Source organism: Biomphalaria glabrata, chromosome 14 (genome assembly GCF_947242115.1).
Source record: "Biomphalaria glabrata chromosome 14, xgBioGlab47.1, whole genome shotgun sequence".
Taxonomy (NCBI): domain Eukaryota; kingdom Metazoa; phylum Mollusca; class Gastropoda; family Planorbidae; genus Biomphalaria; species Biomphalaria glabrata.
The window spans coordinates 28196400-28210215 of NC_074724.1; the positions used below are offsets into that span (position 1 = coordinate 28196400).

At 36.5% G+C, this 13816-nt stretch overlaps 1 protein-coding gene across 4 annotated transcripts in view; it reads right to left on the reverse strand.

Moving 5' to 3' along the window:
• Positions 1-13816, reverse strand: part of LOC106072809 (neural cell adhesion molecule 1-A-like) — a 62071-nt gene that overhangs the window by 16712 nt on the left and 31543 nt on the right. For all 4 annotated transcript variants that reach the window (XM_056010271.1, XM_056010269.1, XM_056010268.1 and 1 more), the window contains 3 exons: positions 4905-5020; positions 3932-4073; positions 929-1080 (listed from right to left, as the gene is read on the reverse strand). In XM_056010271.1, coding sequence (XP_055866246.1) covers positions 929-1080; positions 3932-4073; positions 4905-5020 — 410 coding nt within the window. The remainder of the gene's footprint in view (positions 1-928; positions 1081-3931; positions 4074-4904; positions 5021-13816) is intronic.

Consider the following 13816-nt stretch of genomic DNA (forward strand, 5'->3'; position numbering starts at 1 on the left):
ACAAAAAACTACATTTCAGCATCGTAGAGAGGAACTAAGAACGTTGTAGAACTGTAGAGACTTAAAAACACAAAATGATTAAGCTATAAATCGGTGTTCGCAATAAGTTATCTTAGTCTGATCTATGCACGTAACCTCTTCTGTTGTTCGCAATAAGTTATCTTAGTCTGATCTATGCATGTAACCTCTTCTGTTGTTCGCAATAAGTTATCTTAGTCTGATCTATGCACGTAACCTCTTCTGTTGTTCGCAATAAGTTATCTTAGTCTGATCTATGCATGTAACCTCTTCTGTTGTTCGCAATAAGTTATCTTAGTCTGATCTATGCATGTAACCTCTTCTGTTGTTCGCAATAAGTTATCTTAGTCTGATCTATGCATGTAACCACTTCTGTTGTTCGCAATAAGTTATCTTAGTCTGATCTATGCATGTAACCTCTTCTGTTGTTCGCAATAAGTTGTCATAGGCCTATATATGCACGAAGACATAACTTTATTTCTTTATTATTATTATTATAGCTTTTTTTATATAGTGCTGCTTTCATGCTTATAGCATGCTCAGAGCGCTTTTGGTCCAATCTCATTTGTGGACCAGTGGGAGGGGGTATCGAGGAGTTGGTTTTCCGTGCTGCCTTTAGGCGCTCTGTAAACACAACTCTGCCCGAGTCGGGTGTCGAACCTCGAGACCCATTCATAGGTAGCCAAGCCAAGCCAAGTTCAAGCGCACTTGGCCTCTCGACCTCTTGGCCTCTCGACCACCAATAACATATAGGGTGAAAAATAAGAAAATAGGTATGGTAATTTTCTAATTAAAAGTAAGAGGAAAGTGTGTGTTTTAGTTTTACTGGCATCTAGCCATCTGGACACTAGCGCCACCTGTTTCTATGTCCTACACGTGGCAATGTTTATATCCGCCGCCCGTCACTTACGGAATTGTCCGAGATATTTACACGCTGATGTCTGTTTGTAAACCACTCTACGGTTGGCCGAGGTATGCCATGTGACCTGCACTTCCGGATCACGTTCACGCCTTCTCTGACGTGCTTTCTGAATGGCTCTTGAATCTGTATTTTTGGTTTACCTGGAAATGAATAAAAGGCATTTAAAAAAAAATAGAAATAATGATTTAACACTATGTAGAACATTAAACAAAGGCAATATCTATATGACTTCACAGTGGCGTCTGTAGTGGGGTTGGAACAGTGGAACTGGAATGATGCGGACTGATGACACCGACGATTCAAGGAAACCAAACTGGAACAAGTTAAATATATATATATATAACCTAACCCTAAGCACTATGTAATCAGCAGGGATTCTGTCTAGGGCTTTTACAAGAAGGATTTGAACCACTCAAGCCTTTACTTGGAGTTTGATGAGGATGAAATAAAAAAAAATACTTTAAAAATAAAAAAAAACAACATGCGACGTTTACGTGACTGCTGTCTTGCATTCGCACCATGATTCTCACTTTGGGGGACAAGAACCGATCAATCGCTGCCATGTCTCTCATAATTATAATTTTTATCTCCCGTTAGTTAATTACATTTCCATATAAATAAAAAAAAATAATTATAACTTATTGATAAGCTAAGAATGTAGAAGTTATTTTCATTTTTCGATATCAAACCAAATAATTAATTGACTAATGGCTCATTTTAAAAAATGTATTCACGATTTGTTAGGTTCAGTAAATAACTAATTACTGTTTCAAATGATTGATTCGAGAATGGGCGTGGGTGAAATAACGTGTACAATTACTAAGGGGACAAATCCCAACATATTTAGCCATATCTGTGAATTAAGGATTAATTTTCCTTGTTGGTATAAAAAAATAATTAATAACCAGTAATTAATCTACTGGTTGGTTAATTTTTTTTTAATTAACTGTGTATTTTCTACGCCAGCGAATAATTGTGTAACGTTTCAACCTGATCCAAGTATGGGCATGGGAGAGAACTAGCGTGTTCAAACTTTTTACCAGACCGATAGACAGAGTGAATAATATAAGCTTTGTAAAACAAAATGGCGGTATGTCGCATGTGTCTAAGAATTTATTGATGGTCAGTTGGATCAGGAAACATGAAAAGGACCAAGATGCCTGTGTGTAGTCGCTGAATGAACTCTCTATGTTGTGTCTGTTATATGTTTCTGTTGTGTTGTCTTTATGAGAAAAGACTCCTTGTAATCACAACAAATTTTCGTAAGGATCAATAAAGTAGTCTTAGTCTTAGTCTTTGACTAATTTGAATGACAACTATTTCATTCCACTAACAGCGTGACTATGTCCAAAGACTTAGAGGCCACCAAGTAATATAAAGAAGGCAACAAAATTCAAAGTCTATAATATTTACTGAACACAGGGCCGGATTTAAGGACGTGCAGGCGGGCTACAGCCCCGGAATCTTCACAGTAGCGTAGCTAGGAATCAGCTATCATTTAGGGGCCCGGTGGGTTTGACCTCTTTGGGGGCCCCTGTAATTTGCGTAATATTTAATGTAACAAAATGCGCCTCTGGGTCTTCTTATACTTAAATCCGGCCCTGACTGAACCTGATTGATATAACAATATGAAAATGGGACCTGGCCCTCTTCCAAAAAAATTAGAAGATTTTTTTTTTAAATCAAGTCATTCTGTATGCATTAATATATTGTGTTCAAAGAAAGACATTTTAATGTACCGTAATATTATTCTCAAATTATTATAATCTATTAACTGTTAGTATCATGACAATGTAATTGAATCTAATATGATAGTGAGAAGTGCATACTTTTTACTAAGACATTGTGAAACGATTTTAAAGTTTTTCGTACTAGTTAAAGGGTTCTACATTTTCGAAACTTTTTTTTTTTTTTTTTGTATAAAATTAAAAATGATTGAATGTACAAACATGTTTTTACTTAGAAGATCATAGAAATTTTTTTTCCCCGTTAAATACACGTAATGAGGTTCCTAAAAATAAGGACACATACACATCTACAAAAAATTGTCCATATATTTATTTGTTAGATTTTCTCCTTATTGATGACTTGCGTATAAGATAATTACGTTAACAAAATTGGAAGTTTAGATCTAGAAGAGAGATAGATCTGTGTAGAAATAAACATAAATAAATTTAAAAACAACTGGAACGAAAGTTACGCAGCTAAATAGTGTTAATTAATAATTGCCTAAAGCGTAAGGAAATATAGTTTTACTTCTGATTATCTACATGAACTTAAAAAAACATTTTATGTAGAAATTGTGAATAATTGCAAATGCCTGCCTGGTCGTGCGGAATGCTCGCGGTAGGCCTACTGTCGTTGAAACATCGATGGTTCCGGGTTCATACCCTGCCCACTCCATCCCCCATCGCTCTGCGGGAGGTTTGGACTAGGAAGTGAATTTCAGTGACACCGAACGAGTTCGTCCCGCGTTCAATGAACCCCTTTGCGCCACCGCCGTCTTCCCTTTCCCACACGTATTTGTTCCCTGTTAAGGCTTCCGCGCGGTGTTGATTCTTTGAAATATAACTAGTGTAGATCTACGTCTGACTGGAAGTAACACTGAACTCAAACTACTTCAGTAACACCGGCGAAAAGCCGAAACAATCCAAATATGTAGTCGACGCTGATGTTGTTCTACAAATATATAAAATAATCAAGAAGGGAATCGCCCGATGTCAGCTATGTCCGTAAATCCGTATATCTATTCTACTGCTCTATACGAAGCGTCTTCTTTGTAGCGTCACTTAGAGCGTTCTTGTTTTTTAACCAACTTTACGTCATCGTCGCTAAGTAAAACTTTACCTTATTCCCGAAATCATCTGGCATCGCCCATTGACTTAGAAGAAGCCATGAAACAAATAATTAATTCCTAGACATGTCATAACAACAACTCTCAAGAGTGCACATTTTTCACTTTTCAAACAAAAGTACCCCAAAAGTACTAACTTGTTACTTGAAGTTGTTTAGGTTCAGACGTCTTGTTGTCACCACTGACGCACGTGTATTCACCATCGTCGTCGTAATTCAAGGCTGATATCTTTAAGCCGTGCTTCTCGAAGAGACTAATTCTGGAGTTAAACTTAAGTGTCTGAAATAGAAAATAATGCCAACAATAACAGTATGGCAAAAACAGATTTTCCAACAAACAGAACAGCAAAAACATTTTTAAAAAGCCCAATAAACAGAATGCCCGATAAAGGATTAAAGAATATTATAAATAACAAAATGCCCGTTCAATAGAATGCCCGATATAGGCCTAGAGTCTAGAGGGCATGTAGGGAAGTTGAACCACTTCAGCGTTACTTGCCTCGGTCTCGGAAGGGTTCTGAACTTGAAGTGACGAGGCAGGGTGCATAACACAGGCTCCGCATAACATCCGCACAACAATGATGGAGTCTCCATTGGTATCGGCAGGTCACACCAAGGGCATGGATAACTCTCGCATCCCTAAAAGGTTCCTTTACGACCAACTGTGTGATGGAACGCGAGCTTAAGGGAGTCAAAGAAACTTTTAAGCAGCGCACTCTAAGCCTTCCTGAGAACCCTCAATATGGACCCTGCCACTAGGGCCGGTCTTAGATAATTGGAGGCCCTAGGCGGCTGCTTAGATTGCTTATGCATAAGGCAGGCCCTGCTGCCACCTGGGAGACGGAAGCAACGCCCCGCGTTGTGAAAAACTGGCGCGAAATTCACTGAAGACAAGAAAACAGCTTTGGCTGAAGAAAAGCTTAATGAACATCAAAGCCCCCCCCCCCCCCCAGCAGATTCTGTCCCGACTTAAGGGACTTGTATTCAATACAAGTGAATCATCTGACATCATCCATTGACTTTGAAGAAGCCATGACTATCTAATAATTTATTGAGAATCACATTACAATTACAAATATGCAATTTGACCAAAGTAAAGAAGGGCACTTACCTGGTTGTTTTTCAACCAAACTATTTGTGTCTCTGCGGTTTTGTTCAGGGGACACTCTAGTACCATGGTTTTGTTGCTAGCGGCGTAGATGTGTATGACTGCTCTGGATCTGTCAACTATAGGATAATGCGAGAAAGATTGTGTTAACCAAATGTCAAATTTCTGTCGTGTTTTGTATAATTCATAGACAAGTATGTATAGAAATTTATTATATTAATGTTTTGTAAGTTACAATAACTAACAGTGTAAACTTTAAACTTGATCTGAGAATTGTTGTGGGACTAATAACGACAGAGCTTGACTTGATATAAGTTTTGAAATTAAAACAACAACTTTGTCCATCGTGTGTAGCTCTACCTTAATATACTGAATGAAAACACATGTACTGGATCTAAAATCTTACGAATTTATTATTATTATTACACATTCTCACGATCAGCTGCATATAACAAGTAAGGACGGACAGACGGAAGGACAGACAGACAACACAAAACTAATAGCTGCTTTTCCCCTTGGAAGGGGAAGGCGCTAATAAAACATATTCGTCATAAGCACCACATAACCGACAACAATGACATTATTTATTGTTGACTATTTCACCACTAGCTCGTTGCCACGTCGTACAGAGCTATTGGTCTCCACTGCCCACAGGTTGTGATGTCACAGTCAGTGTTCAGGCACTCTATAACGAAGGGTCTCGACTGGCTTTTAACGAGACGAGGAGATTCACAGCCAGCCAGATTTCAAGAGCGGACAATGCTTCTCAGCCTCAATGTGGTGGAAATGTCGTTAGAGGACACACTGACTTAAGCCTCTCACTCAATGGCTGCAGTCTCTTATACCTTCACTTTGAAGTAGTGCCCTGATTTATGCAATCCATTTCTTTCTACCAATTATTTATAAAAATTTCACCAATTCGACATCCAGACGGCATTTCTCGATTTAAAATGAGAGAGGCAGTGGCTTAGCGGCTTCCGAACCGGAAGTCTCGGGTTCGAATCCTGGTTAAGACTGGGATTTTTAATTTCGGGATCTTTGGGCGTTTCTCAGTCGACCCAGCTCTAATGGGTACCTGACATTAGTTGGGGAAAAAAGTAAAGGCGGTTGGTCGTTGTGCTGGCTACATGACACCCTCGTTGACCGTAATCCACAGAAACAGATGACCTTTACATCATCTGTTCTATAGACCACAAGGTCTGAAAGGGAAATTTTAAAAACATTTTAAGCCTCGACTTCAAAATGTATATATTAAGGCCTATTATTGGAATATTATAATGAATCTACACATTCACTATACCAGGATTCTTTCTCGGTTACATTTCTCAATCTCTTTCTTGTATAACCTTTGTTAAAGGAACATATTATGGAGTGTCGTAGATAATTTATAGCCCTTTTTTTATCACTCTGACCATGTCAGCACAAATGTCAAAACTTATCGCAAGACCAGTCTGTCTAAATCTGTATCTATCGATCTCTCTATTACCATAGATAAACGAGGAAACCCTGCATTTGAATTCCAATTCGTTCATTTATCATATTATCTTTACTTATTTGCCGCGTTCCTGCTATTCTTCCGTCTGTCAACATGGCAGACGAGGCATGCTGGGAGATATTTCTTCTAGCAGACGTGGCGTGTTTGTTGTTCAAATTTAAATAATCTCAATCATTGAGTTGTGCAGGAGAACAAGAAGCACGTTCGTTTTTGTTTTTTTATATCCAGGGTAATAGGTCGTCTGCTGATGGCAAAGTCATACTGTCATTCAAGTCGTCTTCTGAGGGAAAAGTCATGCTGATTCATTGAAGTCATCTTCTGAGGGCAAAGTCATGCAGATTTATTCAAGTCATCTTCTGAGGGCAAAGTCATGCTGTCATTCAAGTCATCTGATGAGTCAAAGTTAAGCTGAGTCATTCAAGTCATCGTCTGAGGGCAAAGTCATGCTGATTTATTTAAGTCATCTTCTGAGGGCAAAGTCATGCTGATTTATTTAAGTCATCTTCTGAGGGCAAAGTCATGCTGATTTATTTAAGTCATCCTCTTCACACTGTCGCTTACCTTCTGCTGTCAAATACCAAAATCTTAAATGTTTTGATCAATCTGTTTCAATTTGAAAGACGATGGCTTCGATGACCTTTTCTCACCTTAGCATGATCAAATTTTCAGAGTGTTTATAAATATGTTTAATTTACATCAAAGACATTGAGGTATAAAACCGTGTATACTAGTTAGTATTAAAGTATGGAAGCAAGTAGGCCTTTTAGCGAAAAGCAAGTTGGAAATTTAGAATGTAAGAAAGTATGCAATTTAGAATTTAAGCTTTTAGAATGTAAGCACGCGAACAAGAAGAAATTTTTAGAATGTAAGCAAGTAGGCAATTTAGAATGTAAGCCAGTAGGTATTTTAGAATGTAAGCTTGTCGAATGTAAGCATGTGAACAAATAGACATTTTAGAATGTACGCAAGTTGGAAATTTAGAATGTAAGTCATTTGACATTTTAGAATGTAAGCAGGTAGGAATGTAAGGTTGTATGTAAGCAAGTATGTATTTGAGAATGTGAAAAAGTAGGTTTGTAAGCAAGTAGGTATTACATGGTGACTTGTAAGCTGTAGAAACGAAAGCATGTAAGCACGTAGACACGAAAGCATGTAAGCACGAAACCCAAATAAGCACGTAGGCACTAAAGCATGTAAGCACGTAGACACTAAAGCATGTAAGCACGTAGACACTAAAGCATGTAAGCACGTAGACACGAAAGCATGTAAGCACGTAGACACGGAATCAATGTAAGCACGTAGACACGAAAGCAATGTAAGCACGTAGACACGAAAGCAATGTAAGCACGTAGACATGTAACTGTGCATTAAGCACGAAGAATGAGAGACAAATATTCACATTTGACTAGAGTAACACCTTTAGTAAAATCACTAAATTTAGAAAGCCTTCAGGACAGAAGACTCAAAAGTAAAGTAGCAATCATACATAAAACACTGAACCAAATCTTCAAATACAAAAACAAAATTGAATAAAATACTCAGAAAGACACAAAGATAAAGGCACATTCCTCGTCCCATATGCTAGGACAAATTTGTACAAACACTCCTTCTTCCCTAGTGCTATTAAAGCATGAAATTGGTTGCCTGAGCCAGCCAGGAAAATCAGTGACGTAGCAGAATTTAAGTCATTGGTTAACATGCACGACCAGATGCATGACGCGTAGGACGTAATCATATTCTTTTTTTTTTGAAGTAACGTCTGTATTAAATAAGATAAGATAAGGTATGAGTGTGTAGTGCTTAATATCGCAGCAATCTTACAGTTAGTGTGTTTCCGCCTATGTGTATATGTGTTCGCATCTTAAACTTATAAATGCAAGCGAGCAAGTTCCTTGACTATGACGGGACCGACTAGTTAGTGAACATATTCCAGTAATGTCCTCCGCCTCATTGGAAAAAAAAAAAGTAGCAGCAATGAATTAAAAAGAAGAGAAAGAGATAGAGGGAGATGTGAAGGAACAGGTAGGGGGAGAAACAGGGAGAGACAGAGGCAGAGAAAGTGGGAGAACAGGAGAAAAAATACGGAGAAAGTGACTGATGTTCTGTTGTATTCCTTCAAAAGCCAATTCAACAATAATGATTTTAATTATTTGTGTGTGTGTGTTTAAAGGAAATCAAATTACTGTGTTAAAAGGTAGGCTTAGATGTTTCATGTTCATTAGCTTTGAAAGATGAAGAGTTTTTTTTTTTCCATAGCGGATTTGCGTTGATTATCTGCTCTTAGATGCGGTAAGCTACTAGGATGTTTTAGAAAACTTTCTTTAAGAAGAGCGGCACAACTTTTACGAATCTCTACACTCTTAACTGTGTTGTTTCTTTATTTTCAAAGCTATACCAGAATAACGGACGAGACTTTGGACTTTGTTTAGAGCGAGGAAGTCATTAGATGGAACTAAGCATTTCTAGTTCTCATTATTCCTTGAAGTTAAAATACACACACACACACACATACACACATAATCTTTGTAATTTTTTTTTTTAAACCTAAAAAAAAAAATAGTTGAAAATTGGATTTCTATGTTTAGAACGAAGATGTTAAACATTCCTGGCATACCGCGGCATTAAGTGGCCACTTACAACAATAAAAAAAAGTGTGATGAAAAAATACAGGGCCGGATATCAAAGAGGGCAGGCGGGGGCTACAACCACGGGGTCTCCACAAGAAAGGGGCCTCCACAAAAGAGAAAAATTATCTCGGAATGTGACTTTTAAGTATTTTATCTCATTTTTAACGTTATCTCTTTAAATCTTACGTCGCATGGCAACAATGTCACGTGATGTCGCTTGGAGTTGTAGCATGCTCGGAGTACGTAAATACCGGTACAGCTCCGGTCAGTGCGTCTACCAAGGGTCTTATGGTCCACAAACTCAAAAATATATACTTTCTAAAATTAAAATATGATATTTAAATATTTTTTTAAAAAACGTATAGTGATATTAAATTTACAAGTACTCTATTTCTTCCTTCTAAAATATAACATGCTTTTTAGATACAAGCATTTTTATTCATAAAAGGATCTTTATTCAAGCTTTCGAAAGAGCTTAGAAGCCTGCACAAAAATCTAACCCCGTGGCCTCCACATACGTCCGGCCCTGGGAATATAGATCTAGATCCTAGACTATATTTATATATATATATATATATATATATATATATATATATATATATATATATATATATATATATATATATATATATATATATATATATATATATATATATGATCTAGATCTAGCAGAGACATTGAAAAATATTGACCTATCAACGAAAAGGTGTTTTTTTTTCGCTCTTTTTTGATAGTGAAAAACAAAATGGTCGTTTAACTTAGTCTCAGTAGTCTGTGAGTTTATTCTTCACCCCAAAAGGAAACCTTGATTTGTTGTATTAGAAATCAAAATGCAATGAAATTCTTAATTTTCTTGGTTTAAACTGTCTACGTCTCAACATTTCTTTTCCCAATGGTTTCTGTCCCGATTTAGTTTTAAATCTTATTGGAGATTTTTAGGTGTTTCTATTGTTCTAGATTCTACATACTAAATACAGTCAACTTCAAATAAGTTTTAAAAACATATTTTTCGATACACTCAATCCAGGGCCGCCTTAGATAACTGGCCTACGCGAAGTGACTTTTGTGGCTCCAAATAAAACAGAAAAAAAAACCACAAGTGTACTCCGAAGATAACATTGGACACAAGTTTCGCTATTTCTTCTCTAAACATTTTTTTTTTTGCAGTCCTGTGCGAGGCCCCTACCAATTTGAGGCCCTAGGTGGCTGCCTAGTTTGCCTATGCCTAAGGCCGGCCCTGCTCTATCGTTAGTCTAGAACTGTTTCCTGAGCACGTGACATACAGAAATGTTATCTGCATGGTGGCTATGTTTTGTTTTTCTTTTCTGGCCTGTGTCAAAGATAACACGGACATGAAGTGAGATGTGTGTGTGGGGGAAGCAATATGATACTCAGCAATCAATAATGCTTGGGTCAATGATTGACAAATACACCAACGTAAAGGCTTTGAGGAACATTTGGGAGAGCGGCGTGGACTGATGCTGATCACCCCATTGTTGGCAGAAAAAAAAAAGTGGGGTGGAGGGGCTACTGGGAGAATTTATGTCCGGCGTAAGTAAACTTTTGGCAGTGATTCAGATTCACAAGAGGAGATAAACAAAGAAGTAGGCTGGGACAACTGTGCTTAACACATCCAGTATACAAAAAAATCTAAATCGACCACCGGCGGACAATGGTCATGTCTTCGCTGAGTGTGGCAAATAGGTAGCTGCGTAGCCACGGGAAATATTGCAATCCTCATTAATCTTCGGACTCGAAGACAAGCCTTGTAAAGAGCAATAACATGGTTTACAACGTGAGCCCTATACCTGAATGGTGGACAGTTCAACAAACTTTATAGAACGAATAATACACTAAACACCCCACCCCCCCAGACATTCGCCGTGTAATGAAATATTTAGCGGAGTCTCCATTGTTGCTCATGCTGGAATTTCTTTTTTTTTTTTTTAAATCTGTTTTTTTTTCTTTTCTATTGCTTAAAAAGAATTTTTTTAAATTCAATCTTTTTCTTTCCTTTAAACTTTTAACATCTATCGATGACTCAGCGAATTTAATTTCCTGTGGTTGTGCCTCGTGGTGTTTTCTTTATTGTACTTCATTCTTTGTTGTTGTCAAGTCAAGCTCAACGTTGTTTTCATTGCATAAACAACTAATATATATATATATATATATATATATATATATATATATATATATATATATATATATATAGTATGTCCATCGTGGTTCGATGATGACCACTTTTGTCATCCAGGGGGCTGAGGGCTTTGCACTGGGGTTTTGTGCCTCCTCATGTGGCTGGTGAGACCTATGTGAGCCCGGAATGTTCGGCTGCACACCGGGCAGGTTATTCCAGCTGGAGCTAGTGTCATTGGCCTTGTTTTTCTTCTCTGGCGCTTTTCTTCTGCCAGATACTGAAGTCTTTCGAAGAGCGGGTCTGCTAAGCATCCACACAATTCTGATGCAGTCCCAGCTGCGATGGGCAGGACACGTCAGCAGAATGGAAGACCGACGCATCCCTAAACGACTTCTGTATGGCCAATTAAGGGAAGGAAAGCGCTCGCAAGGCGGACAAAGAAAACGCTTCAGGGACACCCTTAAAGCTTCTCTAAAGGTGTTCAACATAGACCCAGCCACTTGGGAGACAGAGGCACATGACAGAGCATCATGGCGTCACGCTGTGAAAACTGGTACACAAGTTGCAAAGGACAAGAGAACAGTGCATTTCCAATAGGGTTTGTTGCTGAATATAAAAATTATATATGTGTCAGACGCGAATAGCCCAAAATTTCAGTAAAAGAAATTACAAAAGTCATTTCTCTATAGAAGAAGCTAAGAAGGCTATAAAAAATACAACCACAGACCTATATATACTACAATAAATATAGGTTTTTGATTGCAGTTTACGATTTATTTAGGTAGGTGATGTTTTACTATTACATACCAAGTATTAGAGTTTAGAAAAACCCAGGTTTGTTTCTTGTGCAACGCTATTAGCTAACACCGCATATCATCTCTCCATTAGTATTTTTAGATCTATAATCTAATTCTAGTCTAGATCTATATATAAAAATCGAATAGATCTAGTAATAGTATAGATTCTATCTTGAGACTAGATTGCCGAGTCAAGCCTATGCTATGCCTATAGTCAGTTTTTATTAGAAAAATGTCTAGATATTAATAAAGACTAAAGTTTTTTAATTATTAGATTATTAGATATAGACATAGGACATAGATTTAATAATACTGTAATACGTTTACTATACTCTATACTTAATCTACTAGACTAGAGATCTATCTATAGATCTATCTATAATCTAGTCAATCTAGATCTATACAATATTCATTATAATACTTCTACTTATAATGACTTATTTAATAAGTTATTACTTAGACTTAGATCTATAAAAGTTTATTAATAGATTTACTTTTCAATGCCTAGACATAATAATAAAATTGCGAATAATGTCTATAATGACTGATTATTTTAATTTTTTTTATAGTAATAGGCCTACTAGATCTAGGTCTAGACTCTACTTAGATCTAGTCTAAAATAATGACTGTCTAAAACTCTAGATGATTGAGAAGTTCACATATAGGTGTTGTTAATAATACGGCATGTCCGCTGAAAGTATTTAAAGTGCTTTTTTTTTTTGTAAAAATAAAAAATAGGTGCCGGTACTCAGTGATAGATTGCCTAACTTTCAACTAATAATAAATTAACAATTAACGTTGAATTACAAGAAAAGTAATCATTTTTCCCGACATTGAAAAAAGGTGCCGGTACCCCGTACCGGTGCGTACCATCACAAAAATATATGTATATCTCAATCTTCTTTCATTTAATTTTTTTTGCGGGGTTATTGCTACTTAATACATTGATACCGGATCGATTTAAATAGGGCCTAAGTAGGCCTATACAAGCAGGATTTCGAGCGTTGGATAAATTTATTTTTTAAATACAAAGTTTTATGGAAGAGGCAATATATTAGTTGTTTGAAGTTTGTAACTTCTTAAATTCAGGCTAAAAATATCGAAGCCTACATTTTTACACTCGTTTCTAAACAATTAGAAGAGATGGACTGACTCATAGTGTAGCTTGTGTAGCCTACATCTGCAAAAACACAAACTCTCTTTGTAATCGTATCAGTTAGACTTTCAAAACTATTTTTAAAAAACTTAGTGATTATTTTTACTGTATAATTCTATTATTATTCCTTTTTAGAATTAGGATATAAACAAAAATTTGCCATATGACTTTGTCTAACAGAAAAAAATGAAACTTACGTCTATTTTTACAGTTATTTTTAGTTACCTAGTAATATAAAACAAATTTAACTAACACGTACATTCATCATAATGCAGCCATGTGATTTTTCGCTTATGAACATAGCATTATTTAGGACCAATATTTTACAAAAGCTGCTTGGAGAAATATGGTATACCCATTAGGAGAAAAACGACCCCTTTACATAAGAAAAATTTAAGAAACTAGAACAGACACAAAATAGACAGTGACATTCATAACAAAAGAATATTGAAAATTGATTAGAGTAACACCTTTTTAAGTAATCATTTAAAGTTTAAAATCACTACAATTTTTTTCAAAAATTATTTTGTGTATGAAATTGTGTATCGGAAAATGCCGGGTACTTGAAATAAGCTAGTCCTAAAAAACAACACAGATCTTGGGTAAAATACTCATCAAATAAAGTACTGTAAATGTGTAGTTTTACGCGCTAGTTTCAGGTCTTTTCTTTTTATAGCCTCTATCGGGTTTGATCCCAACTACC